At 43.0% G+C, this 14,111-nt stretch overlaps 1 protein-coding gene across 1 annotated transcript; it reads left to right on the forward strand.

The window, feature by feature from the left end:
* Positions 1-1,585: 1,585 nt before the first annotated feature.
* On the forward strand, positions 1,586-5,728 carry LOC139539637 (sphingosine 1-phosphate receptor 4-like). The gene is made up of 2 exons (XM_071342765.1): positions 1,586-1,702; positions 2,645-5,728. Exon 2 carries the CDS (start codon positions 2,810-2,812, stop codon positions 4,013-4,015), a length of 1,206 nt encoding a protein of 401 aa, XP_071198866.1. The 5' UTR covers positions 1,586-1,702; positions 2,645-2,809; the 3' UTR covers positions 4,016-5,728.
* The last annotated feature ends 8,383 nt before the right edge of the window (positions 5,729-14,111 follow it).

Consider the following 14,111-nt stretch of genomic DNA (forward strand, 5'->3'; position numbering starts at 1 on the left):
AATCATCATATACGCTGCTGCTACTTTGTTTATAATATACTGAGCAAATAAATGCAACATGTAAAGTGTTGAAATAAGCTGAAATAAAAGATCCCAGAAATTCTCTATACTGTACACACAAAAAGCTTATTTCTCAAAAACGTACAAAGATAATCCATCCCCCTGACAGGTGTGTTATATCAAGAAGCTGATTAAACAGCATGATCATTACACATGTGCACCTTGTACTGTGAACAACAATTGGCCACTATAAAATGTGCAGTTTTGTCACACAACACAAGTTGTGAGTGAGTGTGCAGTTGGCATGCTGACTGCAGGATTGTCCACCAGAGCTGGTGCCAGAGAATTTAGAATGATTTTAATGGCTAATTTCCTTTTTTGAAATGTAACTCAGTAAAATCTTTGAAATTGTTGCATGTTGTGTTTTTTGGTGTTTTTCTTGTGTATATCCTGATGCACCTACAGTATACTGTACATACAGTATATAACCCTCCCACTCCAGTATCCCTGCACATTGTAAACATGGTATTTGAACTGACCCTCAATATAGCTTATTTACTTACTTTCTTGTGTTCTTCTTTCTATTTCTTGTGCGTTTTTGTTTTATAATGTTTTATAGTACTACAGATATTGATTACTTTATTGTTGGGAAAGAGCAAGCACGAAAGGCCTTTCACTGTACTTGTGCATGTGACAATACAAACTTTAAACTTGTGGCCTCACTTTCCTTAAATGACTCACCATGAGTCAAGTTAAGCATGAGATTGCAGATGCGCTTCAGCTGGAACAAGTAGTTGATCTGAAGGAAGAAGTGTGCTTTAACGTTTATCACTGACAGCACCTTTTTTTAATCAGTAGTGATATTTTTCTTTACTGCGTGTGTGATGTTGACTTTGGTCAGTTATGGTAAGTGGTTGGGGCTCACCGGGTGGTAAGTAGGCCATTATTGGCAGGACTGTGGTCTGTCACAGCTGGGTGAAGTGAGGTGTGAAACCATAGCTGTACATCTATAGTAGGGGAACCAAAGGGAGGGGCCCCTTTACACATCTGATCAGAAGGTTCCTGTTTTCTTCGTGTCAGGATAAATTTTTTTCTTTCTGAGAAATATTGAGTAAAAACACTGGGTTGATGCCTTTCTAGTAGAAAAAGTATCTTGCAACATATCCTTAAAAACATCCTGCTCCAATCACTTCAACATTACATGTATTAGGAAAACACTATGAACGGCACTTCCCGTAATCATCATGGAGTAACTTGGGCAGTAGGATTAAAGTATTGCAGGGGTCAAAACATGGCTCAAGTGTTGGGAAAAGTGTTCACGTCATTGAGATTAAGTATGTGGAAAATTACAGCAAACAAACAACAAAACTGTATTGTGATGGCCTCATGGAAGAGTGGATTAGCCCATATCAAATGATCAATTCACACATTGATTGATGGCATCCATCTGAATGGTCACATTCTAAAGCATTTCACAATTAGTGTGTTTTCTCTTGAGCAGTGATGAAACAGCTCATCAGTGTCAATAACCTCTTGCATCGTGTGTGTGTGCGTGTGTGTGTGTGTGTGTGTTGGTCCTTATGGGTGTGGTACCATAAGTTCCTTCCTCGTCTCTTCAATAGAGTAGTGCAGATGTGTTCTATCAGCCCACACAGGGGATGGCCTTCCACACAGCATCACTACCAACAGTATCTCTGCACATGTAAGTAACACATTAAGTAACAACTGTTTATTTTGTTAAAATCAAAATTATACACAACTTCTCTTCACTTCATGTGTTATTCATATGAAATTATACAATTAGATAGTGATTTTAGACGAGAAAAAAAACTTGGAATGGAGAGCCAGGTGTATGGTTACATATATTACATATAACTGTAGCAATACATTTGCAAGGCATTTGTGGCCATGTAAGCTTTTGCTCACATGCAACAAATTCTAACACAAATTTAGCAAAAAAGGAAAAATCTTGGAATTTAAAGGGAAATTGTTTGATAAAATCTAAAAATGAAGAAAATAAATAAATATAATGTGGTACTCTTTATTTCACTCCAGAGTGGAACACAGTTTGTCAATTATCGCTAATAATAGGAATTTTGATATAGCAGTTTTACGACTTTCAAAGATGTTGACTTCACGTGCAGATTGAACTTAAATCCCCTTCCTGGCTGCAGCTGGCTGCTCCTCCCAGCTAACCACAGTGTGGTTTAAATGGTACAGAGAGGTTTAAATGGCCCTAACGCATGCTAGTGGAGGCATGCAGTTTTGCGAGGTCGGGTCAACTGACAAATTCTTATCTAATTTTCTGAAAATAGTTTCCCCCCAGCTTTTCACAATGAATTTATAAACTATGCAATATACCAACAAAATATATTATTTTCATTACATTTACATTTAAGTCATTTAGCAGACGCTCTTATCCAGAGCGACTTACAAATTGGAAAGTTCATACATATTCATCCTGGTCCCCCCGTGGGGAATGAACCCACAACCCTGGCGTTGCAAGCGCCATGCTCTACCAACTGAGCCACACTGAGCCACACGGGATCATTATCTTCAGTTCATGCGCTACAAACAGCTTGTACCTCATTATTATCGCTTATCACACATCTTTTCATATCAAATATCTCCCTGTGTTTGCTAGGTGGGTTGTGAGACAGCAGAGCTCCAGTGGAGAGAGTGTGTTAGCCTGAGTCGGAGCCCTGAGCCTACTGCAGGAGTTCTACACGCATCCAAGTCTTGCCTTATCCAGCCCAATCCAGCCATTTTCTGACCTGCCAAGCCCAGCCGAACCCAGCACAGCTCAGCCATGGATGCCCTGTCCTCCCTGAGCTCCTCAACCTCCTGCCCCTACCTGTACCTCTGGAGTAGCAACATCACCAACAACAGCAGTAGAAGCAGTATTAGCAACAATGTGATCCTGGAGCACTATAACCACACAGGGCGCCTGCAGCACCGCGGGCCCCGCCAAGGTGGCCTGAGCTTGGGCGCGTTCCTTTCCCTCTTCATCAGCATCCTCATCATCCTGGAGAACCTGCTGGTCCTGGTGGCCGTGCTCTCAAGGATCCGCAACAGCCACCGCTGGGTCTACGTGTGCATCGCCAACATCACCCTCAGCGACTTGCTGGCCGGGGCGGCCTACGTGGTCAACATCTGCATGTCTGGCAGCCAGACGTTCAGACTGAGCGCAGCTCTGTGGCTGTTCAGGGAAGGGGTGATGTTTGTGACCTTGGCTGCCTCTATCTTCAGCCTGCTGCTGATAGCAGTGGAGCGCTACACCACTATGATGAAGCCGCTGCACCAGAAGTCAGCCAGGAAGACATGTCGTATCTACGGCCTGGTGGCGCTGTGCTGGATCCTGGCCTTCGCCATCGGCTTCCTCCCCCTGCTGGGATGGAACTGCGTGTGCAGCCTGGAGAGCTGCTCCACCCTGCTGCCGCTCTACTCCAAGAGCTACATCTTCTTCTCTCTGCTCATCTTCTCCCTCATCCTGCTGGCCATCGGCGTGCTCTACGGCGCCATCTACTGCCACGTGCGCAGCAGCGCCAAGGTGGGATCCCAGCGCAGCCGCAAGCGATCCCTGGGGCTCCTGAAGACGGTAATCTCCATCGTGGGTGTGTTCATCATGTGCTGGGGCCCTCTGTTCGCCCTGCTGCTCCTGGACTTTTTCTGTGTGTCGCGGCAGTGCGCGCCCCTCTTCAGTGCCGACTGGGTCATTGCTCTGGCCGTGCTCAACTCTGCTCTGAACCCTGTCATCTACGCCCTGGGTAGCACAGAGCTGAGGAAGGCCATCGCAGGGCTGCTGTGCTGCTGCTGCCTTAGGGCAGGCCTCTGTCACCCTGATGCCTTCGTGTCCAAGGAGACCAGCAGCACGGGGAGCACCAGGCATAGTAGCCTGAGGAACAGTTTCAATAAGGTCAGGAGTTTCAGTATCAGCCCCCCGCCTGCACCCAAGGCCCCCAAGAAGAGCCGCCTCAGCTCCACCACCAGCTGCCTGTCTGTGTCGAGCGGTTAGACCACAAAGGGCTGCCTGGGGCAGACGTAGATGTGAAAGAGAGCTCTCTTTGTGTGTGTGTGTGTGTGTGTGTCTGTGTGTGTCTGTGTGGGTCTGTGTGGGTCTGTGTGGGTCTGTGTGCGGGTGTTGGAATTTAGAGAAAGCCCGCTAGCACAAGGGTAGTAGAAACAGGGTAGTAGAACATGTATCTCATTGGCACAACTATGAAGATACAGCCTTGTTACAGCCTAGATACAAGCATGATACAGCCATGAAGAAAGAGCCTAGATACAAGCATGATACAACTATGAAGATACAGCCTACATACAACCATGATACAACCATGATGCAACATGATACAGCCATGATACAGCCATGATACAACTTTAAAGATACAGCCATGATACAACCATGATACAGCCTTGATACAACTATGAAGATACAGCCTTGATACAGCCACAATACAACCATGATACAACCATGATGCAACATGATACAGCCATGATACAGCCATGATACAACTTTAAAGATACAGCCATGATACAACCATGATACAGCCTTGATACAACTATGAAGATACAGCCTTGATACAGCCACAATACAACCATGATACAGCTTTGATACAAGGCTAACGGTTTTCTCTGTTATTAGTTTTGTTCATTTTTTTGCCTTGTCATCAGATCAGGACCTGGCACATGCTGATTAAAGTTTATTTCATGTTATGCATTACAAAAAAAACTTTAAAGAGTTGTTCAAGATTTCTTAAAGAAGAAGCATTATAGAAGCTTTATTTTGTTTCACTGTTTGAGACTCAAAACAGATTACCTGTTTCTGTCATTGAGGTCTATATGCTGTGTGCACTTTTTCAGTGCTTTCATTCTACTACTAGAACTGAGATTTAAAAATCAATTTTTGTTTTTAGATCTTTTTGAGAATACAATAAGATTTATACATAGATACAAAGACATACACTAAATGACCAAAAGTATGTGGACACCTGCTCGCAATGCCGACGCTTGGCATTGCGCGTGGTGATCTTAGGCTTTTCTGCAGCTGCTCGACCATGGAAACCCATTTCATGAAGCTCCCGATAAACAGTTATTGTGCTGACATTGCTTTCAGAGGCAGTTTGGAACTCGTAGTGAGGTATTGCAACCAAGGACAGACGATTTTTAAACGCTACGCGCTTCAACACTCTACGGCCCTATTCTGTGGACTTGTGTGGCCTACCACTTAGCGGCTGAGCCGTTGTTGCTCTTAGAAATTTCCACTTCACAATAACAGCACTTTATAGTTGACCGGGGCAGCTCCAACAGGGCAGAAATTTGGTGAATTGACTTGTTGGAAAGGTGGCATCCTTTGACAGTACCACATTGAAAGTCACTGAGCTCTTCAGTAAGGCCATGCTACTGTCAATGTTTGTCTATGGAGATTGCATGGCTGTGTGCTCGATTTTATACACCTGTCAGGAACGGGTGTGGCTGAAATAGCCAAATCCACTCATTTGAAGGCGTGTCCACATACTTTTGTATATATAGTGTATGTATTGTACAAAACTGTAGAGTTTTATTCATTTTTTTGATGGTCACAGTACATTTTATTTCAAAAAAGTTTTTCATTGTAAGAATATACATTTGTTGAAGGCTTTACTATTGCTGTTACTGTGTAGGAGGATGATATTGCTGTTATCTTGAAAATGTAAAATGTATAAATAAATGTTTTTAAATAATATAATATCTGTCTTGTTGTTGTACTGTATTACTACATGGTCAATTTAAATAAACACTTCACTCCCATAAGCAATTACCACCATCTACCTCAGGGTGGAGACATGTTATCAGGGGCTTGTGTGAACTGTGAAGATGTTGCTTCATATCCAACAGCAGGTTTCATCAGTGCTGCTTGTATTTACAGATGAACTAACCATACTGTACAGTTCCTATGCAGGTGGTGAACCTCCTCACATCTAACAATCACAGTGAAATGCAAATTAAATATCAGGAATTAGCAACAGTACTCGGGCTCTATGAGAACATTCCAGAAGACAGTGGGGAAGGAAGATGGAGGTGAGGTGATTTTAGCTGAGCTCAGGAAATGGTGGGGGATGGAGGATAGTCGTCATAAATCATAGCTGACGGATCACTCGGCTGACAGAGTTACAGAGGTTCGCCGGTCAGAGGTTCTGAAAAGAATGGCTATGGGAACTGTGATGCAGGGGTGCATCTCAATAGTCTAAACCAGTGTTTCTCAAACATCTCCTTGGGGACCCCCAGACGTTTACCATTTTGTTCTAGCCCTGAACTAGCTCACCTGATTGACCTAGTCAAAAGCTTGATGATTAGTTGACAAGTTGAATCAGGTATGCTAGATCTGGAAAATTGCTTTTACCTGACAAGTTATTTTACACCAGTGCTAATGAAGTAAGGGGAAGGGTGCTTAAGAAAGGAAACCAGTTTAGAGTATTGAGAGGGTTTGGCGACCACACAGGCATGCCTGTTTGTGACGTCGCTGAGCTGCTCGGGCTCGCCCGTGGCTGTGGGAACTGGGAGGGAAATGTGGTGTGAGGTGAGGTGAGAGAGGAAAAAAACTTGCCCTTTGTCTACCATGCAGGTGATTGATGTGCTACACACACACACACACACACACACACACACACACACACACACACACACACACACACACAGGAAGTGGAGGAATAATAAAATTGTAGAAATAAACCATGCGTAACCATCATGGTTGAATATTGATTGCGAAATGGGTTATCCAAAGAATATATATATTTTTTAATTTTAAGGTATAGTATTTTGCTGTAAAATGGCTTGCATAAGTCTGTCAGTTGCGAGTCAAAAGTGACTACAGAGGCCTCTAGCAGAAGTCAGTGCAGTAAAATACACTGCATTGTGGCCTTTTGTCTCTTTACTGTTTTTGTTGTTGTTATATTGTTGAAGTAAACAAGTGGTTGCAAGTGTTGCTATACGTCTTCACACAAAGTCCTGCACTTTTGCAGTAAAGGTAAGATAAGCCTTTCATTTCGAGTCCTGGCGTGTCTCCAGCTTCAGTGCCTGATGAAAAAGAAACAACAAATTCCAGGCTTTATTAGCAGAGGGCTTAGCCGTTTGTTGTATCATATTTGACACGTCGAGGGCTGATACGCAGACCGCCGCTCTCTCTCGCCCACAACAGACCCTTTCTCTGCTCTAATTGAGGTGTGTTGGGTTAATGTGGTTGCGTGCAGACGTGGCCGTACGCTCTTTAATTACCCAGCGATTTGCCTCCAGGTGTGCTAATGACATTACGACAGGCCCTGAAACACTCCAGTAGTCCACTCCAGCTGGCTTCTCTTTCCTTTCCTCTCCTCCTTCTCTCTTTTCCTGCTCACAGTTCACGAACCTGTCGTTCTGCTAGCTACCTTAGTGAGATATACAATGGCTTATTTTCTAGACTGTAAATGAGGAACGAGGACAACATGTAAACATGCCATTACAGGAGGTGGATGTGGGAATATTTGTATTTTTCTCCCTGGCTCTGGCAGCCATCTTAAGTGGGTAAATGGTATTTGACTGTGGTGAAACAGGGAGGGAACCAAACAGAAGCACTGAGAAGAGAAGCTTGAAGGTGTCACGGAGGTCACTGGTTATCTTTTTTTTTTTTTTTTTTACCTTTATTTTACTAGGCAAGTCAGTTAAGAACAAATTCTTATTTACAATGACGGCCAACCCCGGCCAAACCCGGATGACGCTGGGTCAATTGTGCGCCGCCCTATGGAACTCCTAATCACGGCCGGATGCGATTCAGCCTGGATTCAAACCAGGGACTGTAGTGATGCCTCTTGCACTGAGATGCAGTGCCTTAGACTGCTGCGCCACTCGGGAGCCCTGAGTATCTGTTCTTTTTCCAGTGTTTCGGATGGATGATTTCATAAACTAGCGAGCTGACAATATTGTAGGTGCCTCCAAAGTCCTCAAAGTGGTTCAGAGAACGAATGTCATGAATTTGGCGTTTAGCGTTCATACTTCAGGCTCACGTATTTATCCATTACTAAAGGCTATGTAAATAGTGAGTGTTGTGGATACTATCACACCCAATCAATCACAACACAATCATTTACTTTCCAATTGACAATGGGTCATTGATATCATTGACATCATGCTCCTGCCAGCACAGAGAACAAAGCAAGGGAAGGGCATAGCTGTGTAGTCACAGCTTGTCCACACAGTGCATTATTTGCATTTTATAAACTGGGTGGTTCAAGCTCTGAATGCTGATTGGCTGAAAGTTGTGGTATATCAGACCTTATACCATAGGTATGACAAAACATTTATTTTCACTGCTCTAATTACGTTGGTTACCAGTTTATAATAGCAATAAGGCACCTCAGGTGTATCACAGTAGTTGAGACACTACAGACCCGAGTTTGATCCCAGGCTGTGTCACAGCTGGCCCTGACCAAAGGGGTAAAAGTAAAAAAGAAAAAGGCACCTCAGGTGTTTGTGGTATATTGCCAATATACCATGGCTAGGGGCTGTATCCAGGTACTCCGCGTTGCGTCATGTGAATGAACAGCCCTTAGCTGTGTTATATTGGCCATACACCACACCCCCTCGGGCCTTATTGCTTAATTACACAATTTCTTGAATTTGTCTGTTGCAGCTGACCATGGGATCTTAGCTTGCGGATTTTGAGTAATTTTGGTTAATTATACTCAGGTGTAATTGTGTTGTAACACACACACACATACGAGCTGGCCTCTGAGAAGCTGAGGAAGAAAAAAACATCTGGAGAAGACAAGAGACCATGAGAGCACAAAGGAGATGTACTGAAGCCTTCAACTCAGCTGTTTCCTTCTTCTTTACCAGTTTCAGATCTGTCATCGCTCCAGTCTGGCTTGCAGATCAGAAGATGAAGGGAGGGAGGACAAGACAGAGGTTATGTAGGACCAGGAATTTTGTGACGTGTACATCTCTATCATGATGTGTACATCTCTATCATGACGTGTACATCTATATTAGATGATATACAGTATAAGGACACGGATATGACACAATCTGATGAAATTCCAACAGCTGCTCCCTTCATATGCGTATATGAACTCAATAAAAAAATGTCTAGGAAATTCGGTCAAAGTATAATTTCTGCATGACTTCATACCAAATACTTTTTCAAAGAGTGGTCTTTTATGCACTGAGAGTTGGATTTCAGCAAGGCCGTGACCTGAGGCTGGGAGGACCGGCAGGCAGTAGCCCCAATTCCGTGTTTTTTCTCCCAGCTTGTCATTTACACGCTATGAGGCAGAGTGGACTGGGGCTTGAATTTGTTGCACAGCTGGTACTGCTCAGCCTAAGCCAATTACCCAGCCCGCACGCTGCCACGGCCAGGATCACAAGGACACTGATTAAATAGTGGAGGGGGCAACAAAAACGAATCAAGCCAAATAAAGCAGCCACATCACAAATCTGGTCAGCCTTTGAGGAGAACGATAAACGGACTTTGGCATTGCTATGGAAACTAAAATAGGAGATGTGGGGAGAGCTGAGTCTTTGGTCTGAATAAGCCATTTAGGACTGTGCGTGTATAGGAGGGCTGGAGAGTATGTATTGTCATATTTATGATTCTAGTGTGGGTTGTAGGCAGCCCACTGGATGGAACAAGTGTAATCCTGGTGGGTATTTGAACCTGTGACCTTCTGTAATTACCTGGAAAAGCCTTTGGGTTCCTTTTAAAGTTCCAATGCAGCCGTTTTTATCTGAATATCAACTCATTTCTGGGTAACAATAAAGTACCTTACAGTAATTGTTTTCTACCTCAAATACTCCAGTATCCCTGCACATTGTAAATTTACCCTGTATTTAGCTTCCTCTCATTTTTTATATTAAATACTGCACTGTTGGATAAGGCATGCAAGTTAACTGGGAGATGTCTGAATGGGGAGGGAAAACGGACAATTAGCTGTTATTGGCAAAGAGGTTTGGAACTCTTTCTTATTGGTCTATTGAAACTTCTTAGGGATAGCGCCCTTTTTTTCAATTTTCGCCTAAAATGACATACCCAAATCTAACTGCCTGTAGCTCAGGCCATGAGGCAAGGATATGCATATTCTTGGTACATTTTGAAAGGAAACACTTTGAAGACTGTGAAAATGTGAATTGAATGTAGAAGAATATAACACAATAGATCTGGTAGAAGAAAATACAAAGAAATAACCAACCACTTTCTTCTTTTTTCTACCACCATCTTTGAAATGCAACAGAAAGGTCCCAGTACTATCCATCACTCTGGTTGTAATTCAGATGGTGTCCACAAGATGGCAGCAATGTATGTGCAAAGTTCCAGAGGGATAACTTGAAGTATGAGCAAACTACATGACATTTAGTGTGAAGTCACCCAGGTACATTTGGGCAAATCGTGAAGGAGATATTTACATTACATTTTTCTGCAAGAATATTGTCAAATCTGTATACTTCAACTTTGATTCAGCTTTTCCAGTATTAGTAGCCATATTGTAAGTTCAACATTTACAAAACACCCAGTTTTCATAACTTCATAACTCTCCATATTCTTGTAATTTTTGTCCAAAAGGAAAAGGCTTGCTGTTGCACAAGGTTAGCAGCAAAGTTTTGCGACTGATACAGAGTATCTGCCGCATACTCCCGTAAAGCCCAGCTCATTGGCTATCTAGCTAGCTTTGTTTGACCCCAATTGGTGCTTATTTGACAAAGTTACAGTCAATCAAGTGAAGACCGCCTGCGTCATCGGCTCGCCATGAAGGCGTCTTTCTCTGACCAAATTTGGTGTCCTATAGGATATACTACACTCCCCATGATATAGTGAAGTCTGGTTACGTTCTAGGATCTCTGAGGAATAAATACGAACGTGATTTTACTGGTTGAAACAACGTTTAGGTTTAGATTTTCACAGATTCCTTTCTTTGCAAATTGAACGAGTGGAAATACAAAATCGATCGTGCATGCAATCGATCGTGCATGCTGGACCTTTTTAGGATATGAAAAAGGATTTTATCTAACAAAACAACAATTCATTTTATCTCTGGGACCCTTTGGATGATAAATCAGAGCAAGATTTCAGAATGTAAGTACACATTTCACCTTCAGAGGTGAATTTATCAAACATATTGCGGTGAAAAAAGTGTTTTGTTGTTAGGAGCTCTCCTCAAACAATAGCATGGCATTTTTTCACAGTAATAGCTACTGTAAATTGGACAGTGTAGTTCTATTAACAAGAATTTAAGCTTTCAGACGATATAAGACACTTATATGTACCGACATTTGTTGTTTCTCTAAAATCTGCCATCGTGACACACGGCGCTGCATGATTTACAACTGTCCCGCCTAGCCCAGTGATGTTACCAGGCAGGCCAAAACTCCATCCCATCAAAATAGGCTGAAATTTTAGGCGGTCTTTTCCAAAAGCTCTTACACTAAAAGGACATTATCACCATTTTCACAATTTCACAGTATTATTCCAACCTCATAGTGTGGAAATATACACTGAGCAAATATGAACGCAGCATGCAACAATTTCAATTATTTTACAGAGTTACAATTCATATAAGGAAATGGTTTGCGAAGAGATTTTCGATGTACCGATTCCACGGCACATGATTTATGAACTGATACACAAAATGACGCCGGATTCAAAAAAGAGTTTTTCAATTTTAATTATTATACAAAATTCTTGCAACTAAGAGAATGTTATATATATGGGGGAGACAACCATCCCAGCGGTGCAGATGTTGCTATGAAGAGACATAAACATTAGATCATTTGTTTTGGTACTGTCCATTTGTAGCTTGTTTTTGGTTGCAGGTTCAGGAATGGCTGAAGAATTGCAACATTTACCTAGCCATAACTCTGCAAATAGCACTGCTGGGTGATTTGAAAAGTCATAGTCAATTGATCAATAATATAATAATACTCTTAGCAAATAAATGTTCTTTAAATTTACAATCTGTAGAAACTATGAGAATAGAAAGGTTCAGAACTTTTGTAAAACATCACAGCACAGTGGAAAAATATATGTTAAATAGAAATCAAAACTGAATGGTGTTCAGAGATAGGTGGGAGGGGTTTAGTGGAGCTGAAGGATGGGACTAAAAACAAACAAAAGATAACTAATGTAAAATATACTGTGTCTGTAAATCACATTTTATTGGTCACATACACATGGTTAGCAGACATTAATGCGAGTGTAGCGAAATGCTTGTGCTTCTAGTTCCGACAGTGCAGTAATATCTTACAAGTAATCTAACAATATCCCAACAACTACCTAATACACACAAATCTAAAGAGGTAAATGAGAATATGTACATGTAAATATATGGACGAGCGATGGCCGAGCGACATAGGCAAGGTGCAATAGATGGTATAAAATACAGTATATACATGTGATATGAGTAATGTAAGATATGTAAACATTATTAAAGTGGCATTATTTAAAGTGACTAGTGATCCATTTATTAAAGTGTCCAGTGATTGGGTCTCAATGTAGGCAGCAGCCTTTCTGAGTTAGTGATTGCTGTTTAGCAGTCTGATGGCCTTGAAATAGAAGCTGTTTTTCAGTCTCTCAGTCCCAGCTTTGATGCACCTGTACTGACCTCGCCTTCTGGATGGTAGCGGTGTGAACAGGCAGTGGCTCGGATGGTTGTTGTCCTTGATTATCTTTTTGGCCTTCCTGTGACATCGGGTGCTGTAGGTCTCATGGAGGCTAGGTAGTTTGCCCCCGGTGATGTGCAGACCGGACCACCCTCTGGAGAGCCTTGCGGTTGAGGACGGTGCAGTTGCCGTACCTGTGATACAGCCTGACAGGATGCTTTCGATTGTGCATCTGTAAAAGTTTGTCAGGGTTTTAAGTGACAAGACACATTTCTTCAGCCTCCTGAGGTTGAAGAGGCGCTGTTGTGCCTTCTTCACCACACTATCTGTATGGTGTGGACCATTTAAGTTTGTCTGTGATGTGTACGCCGAGGAACTTAAAACTTTCCAACCATCTCCACTGCTGTCCCTTCGATGTGGATGGGGGGTGCTCCCTCTGCTGTTTCCTCAAGTCCACGATTATCTCCTTTGTTTTGTTGATGTTGAGTGAGAGGTTGTTTTCCTGACACCACTCTCCGAGTGCCCTCACCTCCTCTCTGTAGGCTGTCTCGTCGTTGTTGGTAATCGTCTGCAAATTTGATGATTGAGTTGGAGCCGTGCAAGGCCACACTGTTGTGGGTGAACAGGGAGTACAGGAGGGGGCTGAGCACGCACCCTTGTGGGGCCCCAGTGTTGAGGGTCAGCAAAGTGGAGATGTTGTTTCCTACCTTCACCACCTGGGGGCGGCCCGTCAGAATGTCCAGGACCCAATTGCACAGGGCGGGGTTGAGACCCAGGGCCTCCAGCTTGATGATGAGCTTGGAGGGTACTATGGTGTTGAATGCTGAGCTGTAAAATGTATATAGTATGTATAAGCTGGAGGTAGAAGCTCTGTGGCAGGGGAACATAAAGTAACATAGCAGACATTCCCAATCAGCTGAAAATGAGGCTTTCTAGGGTAACATCAATTACATAGACATAGCAGAAATTTCACTTGGATTACCTCACAATGAAATTCAGTTCCCTTTCAGTCGATCACTCTGTATAATATATTATGGGGAGTCAAAGACCAATCCTATTCACCTGAAGCAAACTGAAATGATGCCCAAAGGGCCAGTGGATGTCGATCCCACCCTCGGAAGCCCCGCCTCCCTGGCTATAACACCGGGGCTCTTCAGCTCACCTGAAGGAAGAACGTGTCACGCAATTTACACACTTTTTAAGCACATGATGGCTAGGAGATTCGGATCCGACTTAGGTGTCTGTTAGTGTGGAGAGAGTACTCGTACCCCTAGATGTTTCGATTTTTGGGTCTTGGTATCAGTTTTTGTGTTTGGGAACAGTGACCTACGTTCTGTTCTGCTTGTGTAGCTAATGCTTCCTTGCTTGAGTAAGATGGCCAGTGGTACGAGTCAGTTCAAAAAAGCTAACCAGCCGAGTTTGAACCTCCACCGCATGTGGTTTCACAATGAAAATGAAAGATACTCACGAGTGCTGTCCTATTGCCTGGGGTGGAATCACGCTCAGGA

This window comes from Salvelinus alpinus, chromosome 15 (genome assembly GCF_045679555.1).
Source record: "Salvelinus alpinus chromosome 15, SLU_Salpinus.1, whole genome shotgun sequence".
Taxonomy (NCBI): Eukaryota; Metazoa; Chordata; class Actinopteri; order Salmoniformes; family Salmonidae; genus Salvelinus; species Salvelinus alpinus.